The sequence below is a fragment of the Lynx rufus genome, unplaced genomic scaffold, assembly GCF_022079265.1.
Source record: "Lynx rufus isolate CCGP_SWC_20201006 ecotype Redwood Valley unplaced genomic scaffold, mLynRuf1.p SCAF_16, whole genome shotgun sequence".
In the NCBI taxonomy this organism is placed as follows: domain Eukaryota; kingdom Metazoa; phylum Chordata; class Mammalia; order Carnivora; family Felidae; genus Lynx; species Lynx rufus.
The window spans coordinates 38,934,039-38,950,773 of NW_025814830.1; the positions used below are offsets into that span (position 1 = coordinate 38,934,039).

At 55.7% G+C, this 16,735-nt stretch overlaps 1 protein-coding gene across 4 annotated transcripts; it reads right to left on the minus strand.

The window, feature by feature from the left end:
* Positions 1-64: 64 nt before the first annotated feature.
* FHOD1 (formin homology 2 domain containing 1) lies at positions 65-16,420 on the minus strand. Of its 4 annotated transcripts, XM_047078560.1 has the most exons (24): positions 16,129-16,420; positions 8,046-8,152; positions 7,606-7,670; positions 7,241-7,308; positions 7,062-7,167; positions 6,891-6,985; positions 6,511-6,622; positions 6,326-6,420; positions 6,073-6,216; positions 5,842-5,987; positions 5,523-5,759; positions 5,365-5,388; positions 4,933-4,986; positions 3,918-4,033; positions 3,229-3,833; positions 2,733-2,888; positions 2,310-2,492; positions 2,104-2,223; positions 1,865-2,026; positions 1,264-1,454; positions 981-1,173; positions 737-899; positions 461-661; positions 65-387 (listed from the first exon to the last, which is right to left on the minus strand). In XM_047078560.1, the coding sequence occupies exons 1-24, from the start codon at positions 16,327-16,329 to the stop codon at positions 305-307; spliced, it is 3,627 nt and encodes a 1,208-aa protein (XP_046934516.1). In that variant the 5' UTR covers positions 16,330-16,420; the 3' UTR covers positions 65-304. The 4 variants fall into 4 exon arrangements, with proteins under 4 accessions (XP_046934516.1, XP_046934518.1, XP_046934517.1 ...); XM_047078562.1 differs by lacking the exon at positions 16,129-16,420 and having other exon boundaries at positions 7,241-7,303; positions 8,046-8,138; XM_047078561.1 differs by lacking the exons at positions 4,933-4,986; positions 5,365-5,388 and having other exon boundaries at positions 16,129-16,419.
* Positions 16,421-16,735: the final 315 nt, after the last annotated feature.

The window sequence follows — 16,735 nt, forward strand, 5'->3', positions numbered from 1 at the left end:
TTTGATATTAGCCTCCTGCTACAGACTGAGTGTGGTACCTTCAAAGAAGGAAGAGAGTCTTGGATTGGCTAGGAAAACTTTATTATACTCCATGCATTCAGGGAGCTCATACAAGTACATATACACACACAAACACACAATTGCATACAGGCACACACAGCTAATACTGCTCAAGGCACTGTCCACTGGGCACACAGTGGCCTTAGGGTTGAGAAAAGGCCCAGAATTCTGCTTTGATTCCTCCTCATTCTCTAGTCTCTTACATTGCAGGCTGAGGCCCGTCCATGCTCTAGAGGCAGTACCTTCACACCTCCAGGCCAGGACCCTTGCTCAGTCCCAGTGCCTGCACCAGGTCCTCTCCGAGCCCGCTCTTCAACGTCCGTCTCACTGCAGGAACAGAGCAGAGTTAGAGAGGGTTGATGTGGTTAAGGCGGGTAGTGGGCGTTTGGGGAGTACTCACAAGACTTGCGGTTGCCACGGGACCGCTTGCGCTCCCGAGCAGCTAAGGCACGAGGACTGCTCTTGGTCACTGACTGTACCAGCAGGTCCATGATCTCATCTGAAGTGTCACTGGGTAAATTGGAGACTGGGGGTTCTTCTGGGGGTGCAGTGGAGGGCCCCATTGCTGTAGGCATGACTGGGGAGGTGCTCTGGACCATTCCTGAGAGAGGCCAGATAGAGAAGTCAGGATAAGGTGACCCCAAAGCCCATTGCCCCCAGTGGCCATAGGTCCCACCTCTGCTGCGGCGGCCATGTGTGGTGTCCTCCGGCTTGCTGGTCAGCAGACTCTTCATGCTGGCATGACTGTCAGCATCACCCCGCCCTGGCCCACTGCCCACGGCCACTGGGACAGATGGGTTGCTGGGGACTTCCCCAGCCACACCTGAGAACTTTTCTGTCTGTAGAGGGGAGAAGGGTGAGCTGGGCGCAGGGGAAGGAAACCACGGGGGTGGCAGTCCAAACCTGGAAAAGGTACCTACCTCAGTGATCATGCGGCCCCGTGTCTTGTTGCGCTCACGGTACGTGGCCCGCTTTTGCTGCTGCTGTAGCACCCGTTCCCGGCAAGTCCGATACTCCAGTGCAAACTCACGCAGCGTGTGGCAGAACTGCATGATGCGCACTTCCCGGGCTGCCTGGGCCGTGTACCCCAGGTATAACAGGAAGGCATGGAACCTAGGCAGGTTGGGGTGGGGAGGGATGGTGAGTCCTGCTTAGGGTGTGAGGGATGGTGATAGCAGTCCTGCACTCTGCCCATGTCCCCACCTGTTGCAGACACGGCGGTGTACTACCCGCAGCATGGCAACACGGCGGCCACACTGGGCCAGGAAGTGGGTGAGGCGGGCACGTAGGGCTGGGGCCAGCTCGTGTTTGGCCAAGTTCCGTAGACTCTCCTCAGCTGCCCGGCTCCGACGCTCCAGCTGCCCCAGGTTCTCAGTCAGCTGCTCAAAGTCCACCTGGAAAGGCAGAGGGTATGCATGTTGTCCCCCCAAAGACAGGCACCACCTGAGGCTGCCTCTGTCAGGCCAGCCAATCTGGTCCCTAGAGATATAGAGAGCCAAAAAGCCTCCGCGTGCCCTCCAAAAGCTCACAGTCTAATCTAGGAAAGAGACAAGTCCATTTGATCTAATGGGGAATGGAAAAGCTCTCTTGAGGGAAGTGGTGGCTAAATGAAGACCCACAGACAGTAGGTGTAGCCAGGCCAATAGAGGAAAGAATGTTTCTGGCAGAGGATACAGCCCACACAACACCTGTAGCTGAGCACACTCTGGCACAGTAGCCCAAACACGGAGGAAAAGCCAGCCCCAGAAAGCAGCACTCCCTTTTGCCATGGCTGGTCTTAGTCAAGCCTCTGGCTGGTGCTAACCTTGGCACAGCGAGTCAGGGCGGGTATTTCTGAGTAGAGGTCAGAGGAATCAGGCCGGGTCTGGAGAACCAAGGAACAGAGATGGTGCAGCAGTGACTGTCGGCGCACTGTGTCCTTCACCTCTGACACCTTCTCCAGGTAGCTCAGCTCAAAGCCGCTGCTCTGAAAGGACCCCATCTGAGCCTGGGCCTAGCAGGCTCCAGAGCCCTGGCCCCCAGCCCTCATGCACTCCCACTAACCTGGGAACCGTTGAGGAAGTTGCCCACAGCCAACAGGGTGGCCAGGATACAGCGGAAGGTGGCATTTTGCACCAGCTGTTCCATGCCCACTTTCAGGTCAAATAGCGGCTCTGCGATTTCCTGGAGTGGGAGACAAAGGACTCTCAAACTACCTGGTCCTTGTGCTCACCTGCCCCACTTCCTGCCACATGCCATGACCTAAGTACCCGTTCCATGCTGTCATAGTCCAGCTTGAAGGCCCAGAGTTGTAGACGTGCGGCCAGGCCCCCAATGGAGGCAAGGGTCATCAGGAAATTCTCAGCTGGGCCCAGGGGTATGTCAGGATTGGCCAGCTGGGCCTCCTCAATCTTCTGCCGCTCCTCTTCCGTGGGCATCATAGTCAGCAGTTTCTGAGGATGCAACCACCACCCCACACAAAGTCCCCTCAGTGCTGGCCTGAGGCCTCAGATGTTGGTTTTGACTCATCCCTAGGTCATTTGGTCATTTGGGGTATCCCCAGGGCCTGGGGAACTGCTCTGTAGAAATGCTAAGCCCATGCCCACCATTGGGAGGGACAGGAAATGCCCACTGACCAAAGGAGAGGGCCAGACCTCGCACCTCCCTGTCACACCCTTAGCTGGTATCCCTACCTCAATGCCATCCTTGCTGACAGCAAACTCATCAAAGTTGAGCAGGGCAGCCTTAATGACATGCACAGGTGGCAGGGTGGTTAGGCCAATGTTGATAGCGTTGCTGCGCTTGGGGTCCAGCACTGTGGTCATTGTCCGGCGGCCCTCACCAGCTTTCTTTAAAGTTGGCAAGAGGGCAGTGTAAGATTGGGAAAGGGACTAGCTGGGGCAACAATCTACAAGGGCACTCTAAATAGCCCCTCTAAATAGCCAGATGGTGGGGGCACCCCACAACCAGGGATCTGGGATATGTAAGGCCTTGGGATGAGCTTAGATTCTAGTTAGGGCTAGGCTCTGCTGATTCCTTGTTGAGAAACCTCTGACAAGACTCAATGCCTTTCTTTGCCTTGGTTTCCCCATGTGGGAAATGAGTGGCTGTCCCTGGCAGTTCAGACCCTTCAGTTCTGATTCCCTCCTCTTTCCGCTGGGGTTACCTTGCAGATGAGGGTGGGTTTACCTTGGAAGGCAGCACATCTTTGGCACGGGACTCAAACAGGTGTTCCAGCCGGGCTGTGTCCACCGAGACAGGTTCCAGTGAGGCCCACAGTGTGGGGCAGGGCCCAAAGCGGCTCCCAGAGCCTTCATGACCCCCAGCCAGCTTTAGCTCCCGCCAGAAGAGTTTTACTGTCTTCCTCTTGGTGGGGAGGGCTAAACCATCGGGTGCTGAGGGAGGAAGGGGAGTGGTGGGAGGTGGAGGTGGTGGGAGTGAGCCTTTGATGGGTGGGGGAGGTGGGGGTGGAGGAGGTGGGCCACCTCCAGAGAGCACAGGCAGTGGGGGCGGTGGGGGTGGGACCCCTTTCCCAGCCTCCACAGCCTCCATGTTCAGCATGTCCTCGTCTTCATCCTCCCCCAAATCTGAGAAGTCCAGGTCTCCAATGCAGAGCTTAGGTACACGGATAGGGAATTCCTGAATGGGCTCAGCCTTGGGGCTTGGTGGGGCCAGTGGCTCCTTGGGCTCTGGCTCAAGGCTCCGCTGGGCCCGGAGCAGACTTCGGGGGGCAGGGCTCTGGGGTGTTCTGGGTGCAGGGCCTGGTTCTGGGGAGCCCCATAGTTCCCGGGTATCTAGAGAAGAGAAGCAGCTGTCAGTGTCACGCCCTCTGGAGCAATAGGGCAACATGAGTGGATTCTGCCCACCCACCTACTCACCTGGGTGTCCATCAGCCTCATCAGGCATGGCCTCAGCCAGTGTCTCTGCTCGGCCCTGGGCCAGTGCAGCCTGCTTCTCTGTTTCTGCTGCTGCCACATTCTCCAGGAACCGGGCTCTGAGGGGAGGTACTTGTCAGTGAGGGTGTCTGACACACCCCAGCCCAGGGTGGTGTACATGCCTTGCTGGGCCCCTGGGCACTGCCCCAAATTGCAGGCACACACAGACATACAGAGAACAGTCCATGCGCTGAGCAGACCCAGGACTTGCCCTCCCAAGGCAGCCCCTGTTCATTCCTCCACATCTGGGGAGGGTCACTGCCAACCCAGCATTCCCAGGTCAACATATGGGGAGAAGTTCTACTTAACAGCTAACTTGCAACCTTGCTGCTGTTCACATTCACTGTCTGATTCTAGACCCTTAGAGCAGGGGAAGGGGATAGCTGTTCCAATGGGCACACCAGGCTGTCCCATGTCTGGTAGTTTCTGAGAGCTATGACCCATGTCTAGAAAAGGGCCTGGGAAACAAGCATTCAGCTCAAGAGTCCCATGCTTTACTGAGTGAGCTACCACAACAGGCATTCAATTTATGTTGGAATAATGAATGTGATCCAGTGTCTATTTTTCAGCCCCTCTAGCCTTTGTTGGCTTTCAGTCTCTGCCCTTCTTCCCTCAGCCCTAGGTTGCTCCTCCACCCCTATACCACACAGCACCCTAGATCCTAGCCCCCTTCCCTATTCCTGGGCTGAGGACATGGAAGAATGGGCTCCAGATTGGGAGTCCGTATCTTCATTTCTGGTTGAAACTCGTTAAGGTGTCACTATTGAACACTATGACCCCAGTGAACTGCTTCCCAGTGCTTGGTCCTTGGGTAACAAAGGAGGGCTATGTATGGGAGAGGATGGGCCTGAGAGTCCCCCAGCTCTGGCTGCATGAGGCACATGGAACCCCCGCTGGGGGAAGCAATGCTGAAGCCCTGAGCAAATGGCAGGCCTGGCAGGCTGGCCTCTGTACTTACTCCAGCACTGCCTGCTCAGTAGGGGACTGAGAGTCAGGTGGGCTCTCAGGGGCCCTGGGTAGGGGGGATGAGAGGAAGAGATGGTAATTATGGTGCTTGCTCCACTCCAAAGCCCAGTTGCTTGTACCCACACACAGCTGGGCAGTAATATCAGGGGTTCCTTCCCAGCCCCAGTGGAAAGAGGAGGGGTGGGGGTGACAGGACATGAAGAAACTGGAAATGGAGGGGACAGACTGACATGAAGCAGGACAGGGCATAGTAAGAGACAAAGAACAAGAGAGTCAAGAGACAGTGACAGAAATAAAGAAGGGGGGCAAGGAGATAGATGACAAAGAGCAAAGACAGGCAGAATGCCAGAAAGAGATGAGGAGACAAGCAGGAGGAGTAAGAGGTCCAGTCAGGGCCGAACCCCACTCCCCAGCAGTCACTTACCAAACAGGAGCAGTTTGGTGAAGTCTGGAAAGAAAGAGAAAGCATGCGTTTGGGCAGAGGAGTTTGGACAGAGGAGGCGGAGGGCCTGTGGAGGGGCTCAGTGGAGGGACAGCTGGAGAGAGGACTCTAGGGGTGGCCTCCACTATCTTCCTACTTACTTATAGATGCTCCTCTCGCTGGAGCTGTCGGCTGATGGCCCCACAGAGATGGCAGGAAAGAGGTTCACCGAGGTAAGGAGGCCAGAAGCAGGGCCCACGAGGCTGGAGTTCAAGCTTGTCGACAGGGCAGGGCCAGTGGAGTAGGTGGAGGTTACCGTTGAGGCCAGGTCTGAGGGGCTGGAGGTGGGGCCTGTCTGTGAGGCGGGGCCTGCGCGGCTAGAGACAGGGCCTGTGGGGCTGGAGGCGGGGCTTATCAACAGACAAGGCCACTGCAGGCAGATCCACACCTCCCCAAGTGCTAGGGCAAGTTCTATCTTACCCAGGCTCCGTGGAGCGCAAAGGGCAGCTCCCGCCTTCTAGAGATCGGCGGCTCCTCTTGCCCTCCTCTGAAGAGGGCTTTCTGCGTTCCCGCCTTCCACCTGCAGCGGCTTCATCGATGTCCCCATCCTCCAACCGCAGGGCATTCTAGTGGAGGTAGACCCAGATGTGAGCCGCTGGCGAACTGCACCTCCTTCTTCCCCGCCAGTTGTGCCCAGGTGACCCAGCCCACCTCATAGAGCACAAGCTGTGTGCGCAGGTCCACATCAGTACCCGAGGTGCCCAAATGGCGCTGGACCAGGGCCTCCATGCCTTGCTGCTCCAGTGCATCTGTCACATCATAGAAGGTGTCCTGGTCCGGGAGTGCTGCCAGTGTCTAGAGGGTGGGGATGGGAGGGCAAGGCTAAGGCTGGTGGAGACTGGAAGTCAGGAACCTAAGGGGCCCAGAATTGGCACCTGGTTCCCCCCTATTCGGCCATACCCACCTTGTTGATGAGGGTGACTGTGTACACCAACAACTCAGGGTCAGCGCCATTCTTCTCCTCCAGGATGGACACCAGATTGGCCCAAGGAAGACAGCCTGACACAGAAAGGGGAGCAGTCATGCGGGGACAGGTAGGAGAGAGGGCTCTGAGTGGGGGTTGAGGGGGGAGAAGGAACAGTCTCTCACCTGTAGAGCTGGCCACAGAACTGACAGCATGGATAAGCAGCGGTGCATTGTTCTCAGAGTATTCCACAAACACCAGCAGCAGCTTCAGGGCTGTCTTCACCACCAAGCGGGACTAGGGGGAGGGGTCACCACATATGAGTGGGGCTTGGGCCAGACTTGTATCAGCTCCTGGTGGGGAGGGGTAAGGGCTTCTGGGGCTGGACTTAAAGAGGAAAGTCTAGGCAGAAAGACCCTGGCCCCAGAACCAGGTGTTGGAGTACGTTCTAGACTTAGACGAGCCTCAGACTCATTCAATTCCAGCCCACTTTGCAGAATAGGAGACTGAGGTCCAGAGAGAGGCAGTGGGAAAAGGGTGCATGGCTGTGTGGAGGGCCACTTACCATGCTGGCACACAGTGTGTACAGCCACTGTACAGTCTCACTGTGGGCCACCACCCCTAGCATCCCATCCACAAAAAGCATCAGCTGGCCTAGTGCTGGGGACACAGAGACAAGAAGAGGTCAGTAAGGGGTCACTGAAGGCAGGGGTCATGGGGGAGGAGTTGGACTTACCTCGGAGGATGTAGGTCTGGTAGTTGTGGTCGGCAGCAGCACCCACACGGATCAGGCAACTAAGCCCCTCTGAGTGTACAAATTCAGGCACCAGGTCCTTGTCCTCCTGGGGGCACCATGGGGAAATTTAAGCAGGGCTCAGGCTGGACACCCACCCCCAGCCCACTTCTGGGCCTCACCTGGAAGATCTGCTTTAGTGAGAAGAGGGAACGGCGGAGCTCAGGGCCACTGGAGCCATACAACTTTTCTGCAAGGGGTAGGTGGGCATGGAAACCTCAAGGGGACACAACCCCCCACCAAAGAATATTCTAGTGCCTGAGCCCCCTACCTCCTCCTCCACTCCCTGACTCCGGGCAACCCCCAATCCGGTTTAGTTGCAACATCAGCCCTGACCCTGAAAGGAGAGGTCAGGATAGGAGTGGGAAGGGGCCACACATCCTGTCTCCCATGTGCTTTGTCCACTGTCCAGCACAGGCCTGAAAGAAACTGAGCCAGCAGCGCTGGGGAGGGGCATTCTTGGACACTAATGTCCTCATACACTCACCCAAGATGGCATTGACCCTCACGGAGAGTTGAGTACGCAGGATAAGTGTAGGCTTTCGCCCTTTGCTGGAATTAAGCAGCCTAGTCAGCAGTTTTCAGGCCATTCCTCAGGGTCCCTGCCCCCCACACCAAGGCAGCTAAATACCACCCCACATGCCACTCCTGGCCCAACTCCCTTCTCCTCAACAGGAGGGTTTGTGCAAACATAGGTATCTCAGGTATGTAGGAGATCACACACGTCCCACCCCCACCCCCCCATCCCAAGCATCAGGTAACACTGGCCAGGGATTCCCCTGGCACAGTCGTGTGGGGTGGCGTGGCAGGAGGTGACTCTCAGCCTAGGCTAGAGATCAGGTGTCTTGGCTGCTGACACCTGAGCCAGCCCCTGGTGGAGGCAAGGGTAGGGGCCAGCCTTGCCTTCCTGGTCCCATGAGCTCTGACCTGATCTCTTCATAGAAGCCCTCCAGCATCTCCCGCTGCTCTTCCAGAGAAAGCTCAGGGTCCAGGTAGTATCCAGAGGGAGACACTTGTAGAGCACAGTCCTCCAGCTGGGGGCAAAGGGAATAGTTGTCAGGGCTGGGAAAGAGGTGGTAGAGATATGTATGGAGACCCCATGACCTTCTACTTCCACTCAGAGAGCCAGCAGAGCGGCATACCACAGGGTGTATGCTGCAGCCATGCATTCCTTCAGCAGTCATTTCTCATGGGCCTACCGTGCATGAAGCCCATCTACCTCAGGTGCCAGGCTTTCTTGCCCTTTGAATGTGCTATGTCTTCTGGCTAACACCTACCATTCTGCATGTTTCAGATTAGGTAATGCTTTTTTGGAACGCTTTCCTGAACTCCTGAAGCCAGTGCTATGCAACCCGTTCCACCCCATGTGTGAGGCCTTCCATACAGCATTATAATATCCTAGACACTAGTCTCCTTCCCCACTAACCATGAGATCTCTGGGTTCAGGCAGCATGTCTGTCTTGCCCCATGCTATATCTGCAGAGCCTAGCCCAGCCCTATGGCTCACAGTAAGTGCTCACTAAACATGTTGAGCTCATGAACATGAATGAGGAAAGGGAATGGAATATGGGAGGAAGTTCCTGCCTTCAAGGAAGTTCACAGCCCTGCGGGTGATAAGCTGCATCCACAAAGCGTTCAAGCCCAGGGAGAAAGTGTTAAGAATATTGGTGCAAACCCAGCTGGAAGGAGTGTGTGTGTGTGTGTGTGTGTGTGTGTGTGTGTGTGTGTGGTATGTGTGTCTCCCTGAATTGAGACAGCGAGGAACAGTGAGTAATCCATAGGCTATCAGTCCCTTCAGGCCTCAGGGTCTTTGCCCTGCCCCAAGTGAGCTAGACCTCAGAGGCCTCCAAGGGGCCTGTTAAAAACTAGGTTTTAGGGTCTGACTCTATCAGTCTGTAGCAGGTCCCTGAAACCTGCATTGTACGAGGCACACATTCTATCCGTGTGTGTGCTTCCCAAGTATCTCTATCATGCCCCCGGCCCAGCTCCCCTCTACTACCACCAGGCATGACACTTGGCCTCTTGAGAAGTACCTGTAGAGAAGTGACTCCTTAGAGTCTGAGGGCAGCACTGTGCCTCTCCCAGACACTTCCCCCATAGCACAGAGCCAGTATGCAGGGCTCAGCAAAGTCCCCTTGTATTGAGTGGCCCTGCTCCTTGGGTTCCTATGGCCCAGGGAGAGCCCACCTCTGGAGAAGCAGAGTATTTTCTGGTTTCCATCTTACTGGGAAAGTCAGTCCCAACATCTGTCCCACTGTTCTGTCAGCACTGCCCTGCTCTGGGCCCAGTCCAAGGACTTACAGCTGCTGTTGGTCCCCTGGGAGAAAGGGAGCCCAGCTCCTACCCCTACCCGTTTCTGCTTTATACTCTGCTCATGTCTGAGAGACTGACCTAGCTCCTTCCTGGCAGTTCAGCCTGTGAGGCCCTTGGGTGACACCCCCTCTCCTTCCCCCACTCCCCCCACCCCCGCCTTGCCTGGGACATGGGACATAGGACAAACACTCCAGCCTGTTCTCTGTCCCACTTCCTGCCTGGCTGCCTGCCCTCCCTTGGGCGCCTTGGGCGGGCCTGGCCTCTCTCCCCTCCCTGAGAGCAGAGTCATCTTCTCCAGGGCCTAGTGGGAACAGGCCTGAGATGGGGCGGCAAGGCCCCAGGCCTGGGGTACTTTATCTTCGGCCAGCTCAGCTGAGGGCAGCCCCACATTCCTCCTGATCCCTCTTCCCACATGGTGACTCAGCAGCCTACCCACTCCACCCCCACCCAGGCATAGCTGCATCTCCTTCCACCTTGGACTAGAGGATTCTAGGACCCTAGAGAAACATATCCACACAGCCTGGCACAGCCCCAGAGAAACAAACCCCTTCAGGGATCCCCCAAATCACACATATATGGAATAGCTCATTCATGCAAACATTCGTGAACCAGGCTGATTTTAGGTGCTGAAGACATAGTGGGGAGCCCAGCTGGGGAGGGCCAGCAGCCTTACCTCAGAAGGCCACAAGTGGCTGCCTGGGTGGCTCAGTTGGTTAAGTGTCCAATTTGATTTCAGCTCAGGTCATGATCTCATGGTTTGTGGGATTGAGCCCCCATCAGGCTCTGCACTGACAGTGGGAAGCCTACTTGGGATTCTCTCTCTCCCCCTCTCTGTCCCTTCCCCATGCTTGTGCTATCTCTCTCAAAATAAATAAATAAACATTAAAAAAAAAAAAAAGACCACAGGGGCGCCTGGGTGGCTCAGTCGGTTAAGCGTCCGACTTTGGCTCGGGTCATGATCTCGCGGTCTGTGAGTTCGAGCCCCGCGTCTGGCTCTGTGCTGACAGCTCAGAGCCTGGAGCCTGCTTCGGATTCTGTGTCTTCCTCTCTCTCTGACCCTCCCCCGTTCATGCTCTGTCTCTCTCTGTCTCAAAAATAAATAAACGTTTAAAAAAAATAAAAAAATACCACAAATAAATATAGAAGCACAACTGCCATGAGTGCTAAGAAAGGAGAGGGGCAGAGTGCCATAAAGGTAAACACTGGAGGGTGATTATATTATACCTGGTATGTACTTCCACACCCAGGTTTACGATCTGGTGTGTGTGTGTGTGTGTGTGTGTGTATGTGTGCGCGCACATACACGCTCTGGAGGAGCACAAGCCCAAGAAGCACACGTACAGAAAGCTCGGATCAAGCAGGATGTCTTCCCCTCCTGCAAGCACACTTACATGCTATAATCCCAAGTAAGCAAAGAATGGCCCTCTCCTTCCAGGATACTTGCATCTATTTGGGGTGGAGTCCTGAAGGCCAAGAGCTCTATCACCCAGCCTCCTCAGATGAGCAGATTTAAACCCTTTCCCTCCATGGTGGCAGCAGTGGCCTCCCTAGCCACTTTGTCTTATTCTTCCAGGGCCCCATTTCTAGGAAGAAGTCCAGAGGTAACAGCCAGCCCAGAGCCTCCAGGTTGGTGCCCCTCTCCCCTAACCTAGTTGCCTGTCCTGGGTAGAGATGGGGGGTGATAGGCTAGGATAGCAAAGAACAGAGACTTCCTGTCAGCTGGATGGTGCTTGTCCCTCACACCCCTGCCCCCTTCCTCGGGTCACCCTTCTGAGAGCCAAACCTCTGGTACTTGTTTCTCACACCCTGGGGCTGGGCCAGGCCAGAGTAAGCCTGAACCCTGGTCCCTGCTGACAGCGCTTAGGGTCAGCACAGGGCCAGCATGGGCTCATATCCTTAACTCCCTCCTGGCTCTTGTCTTTCATGCTTCTCTGTGTCTTAGAGTGGAGTCCTCTCCATTCTTCCCAGGCTCAGACCCTCCCTTCAGCATCCAGCCCAATTTTTCTTGGTTCTCTGGGCTCAAGCTTTTCTGGCAGCCGAAACCAACTTGTTACATATGATTTTAAATGCAGGGCCAAACTGAGGAGACCATGGTGTCTACTCCCCAGTATTTTTCATAACTGCAAATCAGTCAAGAATGGTCACGCCAGGGGCAGGGAAAGAAGATGGAGAAGAGGGCAGGATTATACGCTGAAGGACTCCTATTTTAGGAAATGACTTTGTTGCTGTTTTCTTCTGCTTTCCTATAAACACAAGACCCTTGGGGCACCTGGCTGGCTCAATCGGAGGAACTCTAGATTTCAGGGTCATGATTTGAGCCCCATGTTGGGTATAGAGATCGCTTAAATAGTAACTAATGAAATAAATAAATAAATAAATAAATAAATAAATAAATAAATAAATAAATTTTAAACACGAGAGAGACCCTGTGCTCTAACAACCCTCCTTCTCCTGTTATCTTGGGTTTCCAATTAGACCATGACTTCCTAGATGAGACACTATGGATGGGCCTTGAGGAGGGAAATCCATATTAGTTATGCCTCCTCTGTGTCACATACCAGCTTGCCTAGTTGTTTGAATCTCCTGATAATCCTTTTTTTAATGTTTATTTATTTATTTTGAGAGAGAGGGAGTGCACGTGTGCACATGTGTGAGCACAGGCACATGCAGGGGAGTGGCAGAGAAGAGAGGGAGAATCCTAAGTAGGCTCCACTGTCAGCACAGAGCCTGACACAGGGCTAGATCAGGAATTGTGAGATCATGACCTGAGCCAAATCAAGAGGCAGATGCCTGGGGCACCTGGGTGGCTCAGTCGGGTAAGCATCGACTTCAGCTCAGGTCATGATCTCGTGATTTGTGAATTCAAGACCCATGTCAGGCTCTGAGCTAGCTCAGAGCCTGGAGCCTGCTTCAAACTGTGTCTCCCTCTCTCTCTGCCCCTCCCCTGCTCATGCTCTGTCTCTGTGTGTGTGTCTCTTTCTCTCAAAAATAAATACACACTTAGGAAAAAAAAAGAGTTGGGTGCTTAACTGACTAAGCAATCCAGGTGTCCCAGACAATTTTTTTTTTTAACTTTTATTTACTTAAGTAATCTCTGCACTCACCATGGGGCTCCAATTCATGACCCTGAGATCAAGAGTCACATGCTCTTCCAACTGAGCCTGCCAAGCCCCCTTCTCCTGATAATCCTTTTATAGGTGAGGAAACCAAAGCTCAGAACCTCAGTGAATATGCCCTAGGCTGCACAACCAGGATTGGAACCAGGGCTAACTGAGGCTAGATCTTGAATGGATGGACTTTGGAAGTGCTCCAGGAAACCCTGGAGGGGAGGTGGAGGGAGGGTTGGAGCCTGTAGTGTTGTCAAGGGTGAAAGACCACCCCTCAGCTTTCTGGACTCTGCAAATACCCCAAACTGGTCCTCAAATTTGTAGCAAGCAAAGGAACACCAGTGAACACACACACATCATACACACTAAGGTAACAGTGCCTAAATCTGCAAGGATCTAAGTCCTGAGGTTGCTCACCAGGCTGCAGCCCAGGCTCCCTACCCCAGAATGACCAGTAAATTGGACATGGTGGTCCCAGGAAAAGCTGGAAGAAGGCCATGATCCATGCCCACATCCCAATCTTCTAGTATCCCCCAAAGACCTCCATATCAGGAGAATAAATGGCTCAATTCATCACCAGATCACCTCATCTTACCCTTAAGAATCCTCTGGGACCCCTCCAGTTGGTCCCTGTCCAAGCAGGTCAGGTTCACACTTTAGCCCCCTTGCAACAACTGCTCCTGAGGGGTAAACTGGGGCTGGAGTAGGGACGGTGCAAGGTCAGGAAATATTCCAGGACAGTGCCACCCCTGTCCTTCTCTAATGTTTAGCCACAGCTGGGGAAACAGAGTTACTGGTGACAGAAAGTTTTCTAGGGTTATCCCTGCTGCTAGAAGTAGGGGGCTCCTCTGGCCTTTGCATCAGGGACCGAGCAGCATTTGGGTCTCTCTGCCCAGAGTCCACGGAGAAGTCAGTGCTATCTCAGATGTGGCAGGGTTTATAGGTGTCCGAGAGGGGCTCCTGAGGCATTGCCCAGAAGAGCAAAAGGTAGCAGAACTCTGGGTAAAGAGATAAAATGCAGGGCCAGAGGGCCAGGTCTCCTCTGGGCAGAAGCAGGTCCCTGGACTGGGAGAGGCTTGCAACAGAGGGAAGACAGATACTTCTAAATTCCCCTGGGGACACCAGGCATGGCCCAAGGCATTGCCAGGACCCTCTCCACCCCCTTCCACCGGCCCCCTTCCCAAGGCCAGGAGATGAGTCAGAGGCTGTGGCTAGGAGCTTCCTCCTAGACTAGGAGGAAATGAGCAAGGCCTTCTCAGATCTGAAAGCTCTAAACAGTTTAAAAAGGAAGCCCCCAGGGGAACTCTAGTGGCTGGGCCCAGCCCAATGGGGTGCATGGGGTGGAGCCCCAGAGAGAAAGTGGGCTGGGCCTTTGTGCTTTCCCAGGGTCTGCAGGGATGACAGTCAGTGCCCAGAATGGGAGGGTAGATGTCCACTTGGCTGTGTCCTATTCCCCTACTAGACAAATGTACAGAGGATAAAGCATTGAGTAAGTAGAGACCCCCTCCCTCTTATTTCTGCTCTCAGCCTAGAATGGGAATGCCTGGGTTTCTGGGCCACCTTTCCTCTCTATAGGGCTATCTAGGCAGGTTTGAGTCGTGTCTGTGCCCCTGGGGCACACCCTTATAGGACTCGGGGAGGAACCAGCTGTTGACATTTCCTGCAAGGAGGAGCCCTGCTCCCCTTCTCTCAGCTCTCTGATGTTCCTCCCCCTACCCTATTCTCAGCCCTTCTTCCTTCAGCCTTCTATTCTGGGGCTGTGGTCACAGTTTATATTTGGGATGAACACATCACAGTGTATCTGACCATTCCTGGCAGAACTGCCAGCCCCAGGAAGTCCTGGCTACAGGCACAGTAGTAACCCAGTGTGCCCACCAGCATATCCTGCCTGTGTCCTCAGGTACACCAAGTGGAATATCCTAAAAGTGAGGAGCCCAGGAATGTCTACGCTGGGGGGTACTTAACACATTCTCAATCTGAGCTCAGTGGTGTCCTTAGCTAGGGAGCACAGAACAGAGGGCAGAACACCTGGTGCAGTAGGGAGATGGGTCCCTAAATGAGAGGAAGAAGCAAGGGGTGGTTTCTTCCTGTCCCTGACCTCCTAAATCTGCCCCTAATTGGGAAGAGGCGTGTTAGGGCTAAATCCTGCCCTAGAGTAGCAGAAGGAATACTATGTTCTCTGTAATGCTCCAGGCTTATTTCAGCACCTTATTTCAAGAGTTTCATGAGCCTGAAGGCAGGAATCTGGCCTCAGTTTAGCAGCCCTCTCTCTCCAGTGCCTATCCTGAATTGAAAGTGGCCTCGGCTGGATGTGCTTCTTCCAGCTGCACCTCAGTTTCCCCCTTTGAACAGGGCAGCACAAAAAGGGTTGCATCAAAATTCTAAAGTGGGCAGTGTACTGCAACCTTCAAGCCGTGGCCTTGAAGCTCGGGCTCTGCCCGGACACGGGCCGCTCCCCGGGGCCAATAATCTCACCAACTCTCCCGCCCGCGCTCAGAGGCGGGGCGGGCCTGCAGAGCAAGGAATGCAGGCTGGGGGCCCGGCGCCCGGGGCACATTCCAGGGGAGACCCCGGGCCCAGGGGGCAAGTTTGCGCAATTCGCCCCCCAGCTAAGGCTGAGAGCAAGGGAGGGCACCCCCACCAACTCCCTCTCCTTTTTCTCGCCACTCGGTGAGGACTGGCCGCGGGGAACCCTGGGGGGTGGTAGCTCACCTCCCAGAGTCCTGGCCCGGAAACCCAGAGCGCCGGAAAGGGCTGCCTGCGGGGGGCTGAGCTCAGGGAGCCGGAGGGGAGGTAGGGCCAACCATCTGGAAAAGGGCCTCTCCCAGCACTGTGCGCTAGTCGGCTCTGGTACGCAGGCAAACTAGGGCAGGCCGGCGGTTTAAAATTAGCCGGGCTCGCCCCCTCCCTTCTAGCCGTGGGCTGGTGGAGGCTGGAGTACGGGATGGTGGGGACCGTGACTCAAAGGGCTTTTCCACCAGTGCAGCCACTGGCTCTCTGCGTGTCCCGGGCCAGGTCGCTTCCCGGGGACTCCCCTCACCCCGTGAAGTCTCTCTTCTACTCTCAGTCCCTACCCAGGCCCCCACCTACAGGGGCAACGCTCTATGGGGCAGGACCCAATCCAGCCAACAGAAACCGCTCGAAGCTTTTGCCACCCCCAGTGGCCCGCCCCGGTCCGCCCCTCCTCCTGGTCCCGCCCCACCTCACCTGAAGCAGGTGGAAGCTGGTCCTTCCCCAGCTCCGAACTCCTTGTCCGCTACCACCCAAACATCTACCGTCACCTTATCCAGATCGGTTACCCAAGCAGACAGGCAGCGAATGGACCCCGAACACCTCCCCAGATGGGCCTCACTTTGAGGGGGCAGCCAAAGTGGCGCAGACAACAAGCTCCCACCTCCCTTCTCGAGCTTCCCTCAACTTGAGAGGCGTCCCGCGAAAGCGAGGCAGCTTGGACCGTAGGTCCCCAGCCCAAGACTTTCCCGCAGGAACGCACCCACTCCCGCCTCTCCCCGAGGGGTACCTCCCAAAGGCTTTCATGGCGCCGACCATGAACCTTTGATCGCCCCCAACCTTTCTTTAGGCCCCCTCACCTTCAGCGGCGCCGCCAACAGGCGATGCAGCGCGGGTATCTGCGCACTCAGGGGCAGCGCCCCGTCCAGGCTACAGGTGGGGGCTCGGCGCGGCTCCGGGAAGTTGGCACATGCGAAGGGGTCGGTGTCCTCCAAGTACTGCACCCGCACGGTCACCGCTGATACCGGGTCCCCATCTCCGCGGTCTTCCTCGCCCGCCATGGTTCTGTCAGGGGCTCGCGCCGCGCGCCTCCGGGAGGATCCCGGCTACGCAGCGGCGCCTACTCCACTAGCTCGGCTGTCTGGGCCGGGCCGGACCGGACGCTGCTGAGGGGAGGAGCCAGACGGAGGCGGGGCCGAGGAAGGAGGTGGAGCTAAGAGTAGTCCCAGAACACGCAGTGGGGAGCTACCACTGCCGGAGGCGAGGCTTGTCGCCAGCCAGTCAGAGGGCGCGATCGTGATTCCGTTAGTTCACTGGCTCGGCCGGCGGGAAAACCCAAGCTCGCGCCCCGCCTTCAAGAGCGCACCCACGTCAGGGAGGCTTTCTTTGGGCTTGGGGGCGATGAGGCTGCGCTCTGGTCAAGGAATTCTTCGGGCAGGTGGCGCGGATATTTCTTCAGATAGTGGC

What these genes read in the sequence shown, in the direction of transcription:
- FHOD1 (XM_047078560.1), bottom strand. Translation starts at nt 16,329, where the DNA reads ATGGCGGGCGAGGAAGACCGCGGAGATGGGGACCCGGTATCAGCGGTG. An exon ending in CACAGCTTGTGCTCTATGAG is followed by an intron (nt 5,988 to 6,072) that starts GTGGGCTGGGTC and finishes TACCTCCACTAG; the next exon opens with AATGCCCTGCGGTTGGAGGA. An exon ending in CACCGCCGTGTCTGCAACAG is followed by an intron (nt 1,174 to 1,263) that starts GTGGGGACATGG and finishes CAACCTGCCTAG; the next exon opens with GTTCCATGCCTTCCTGTTAT.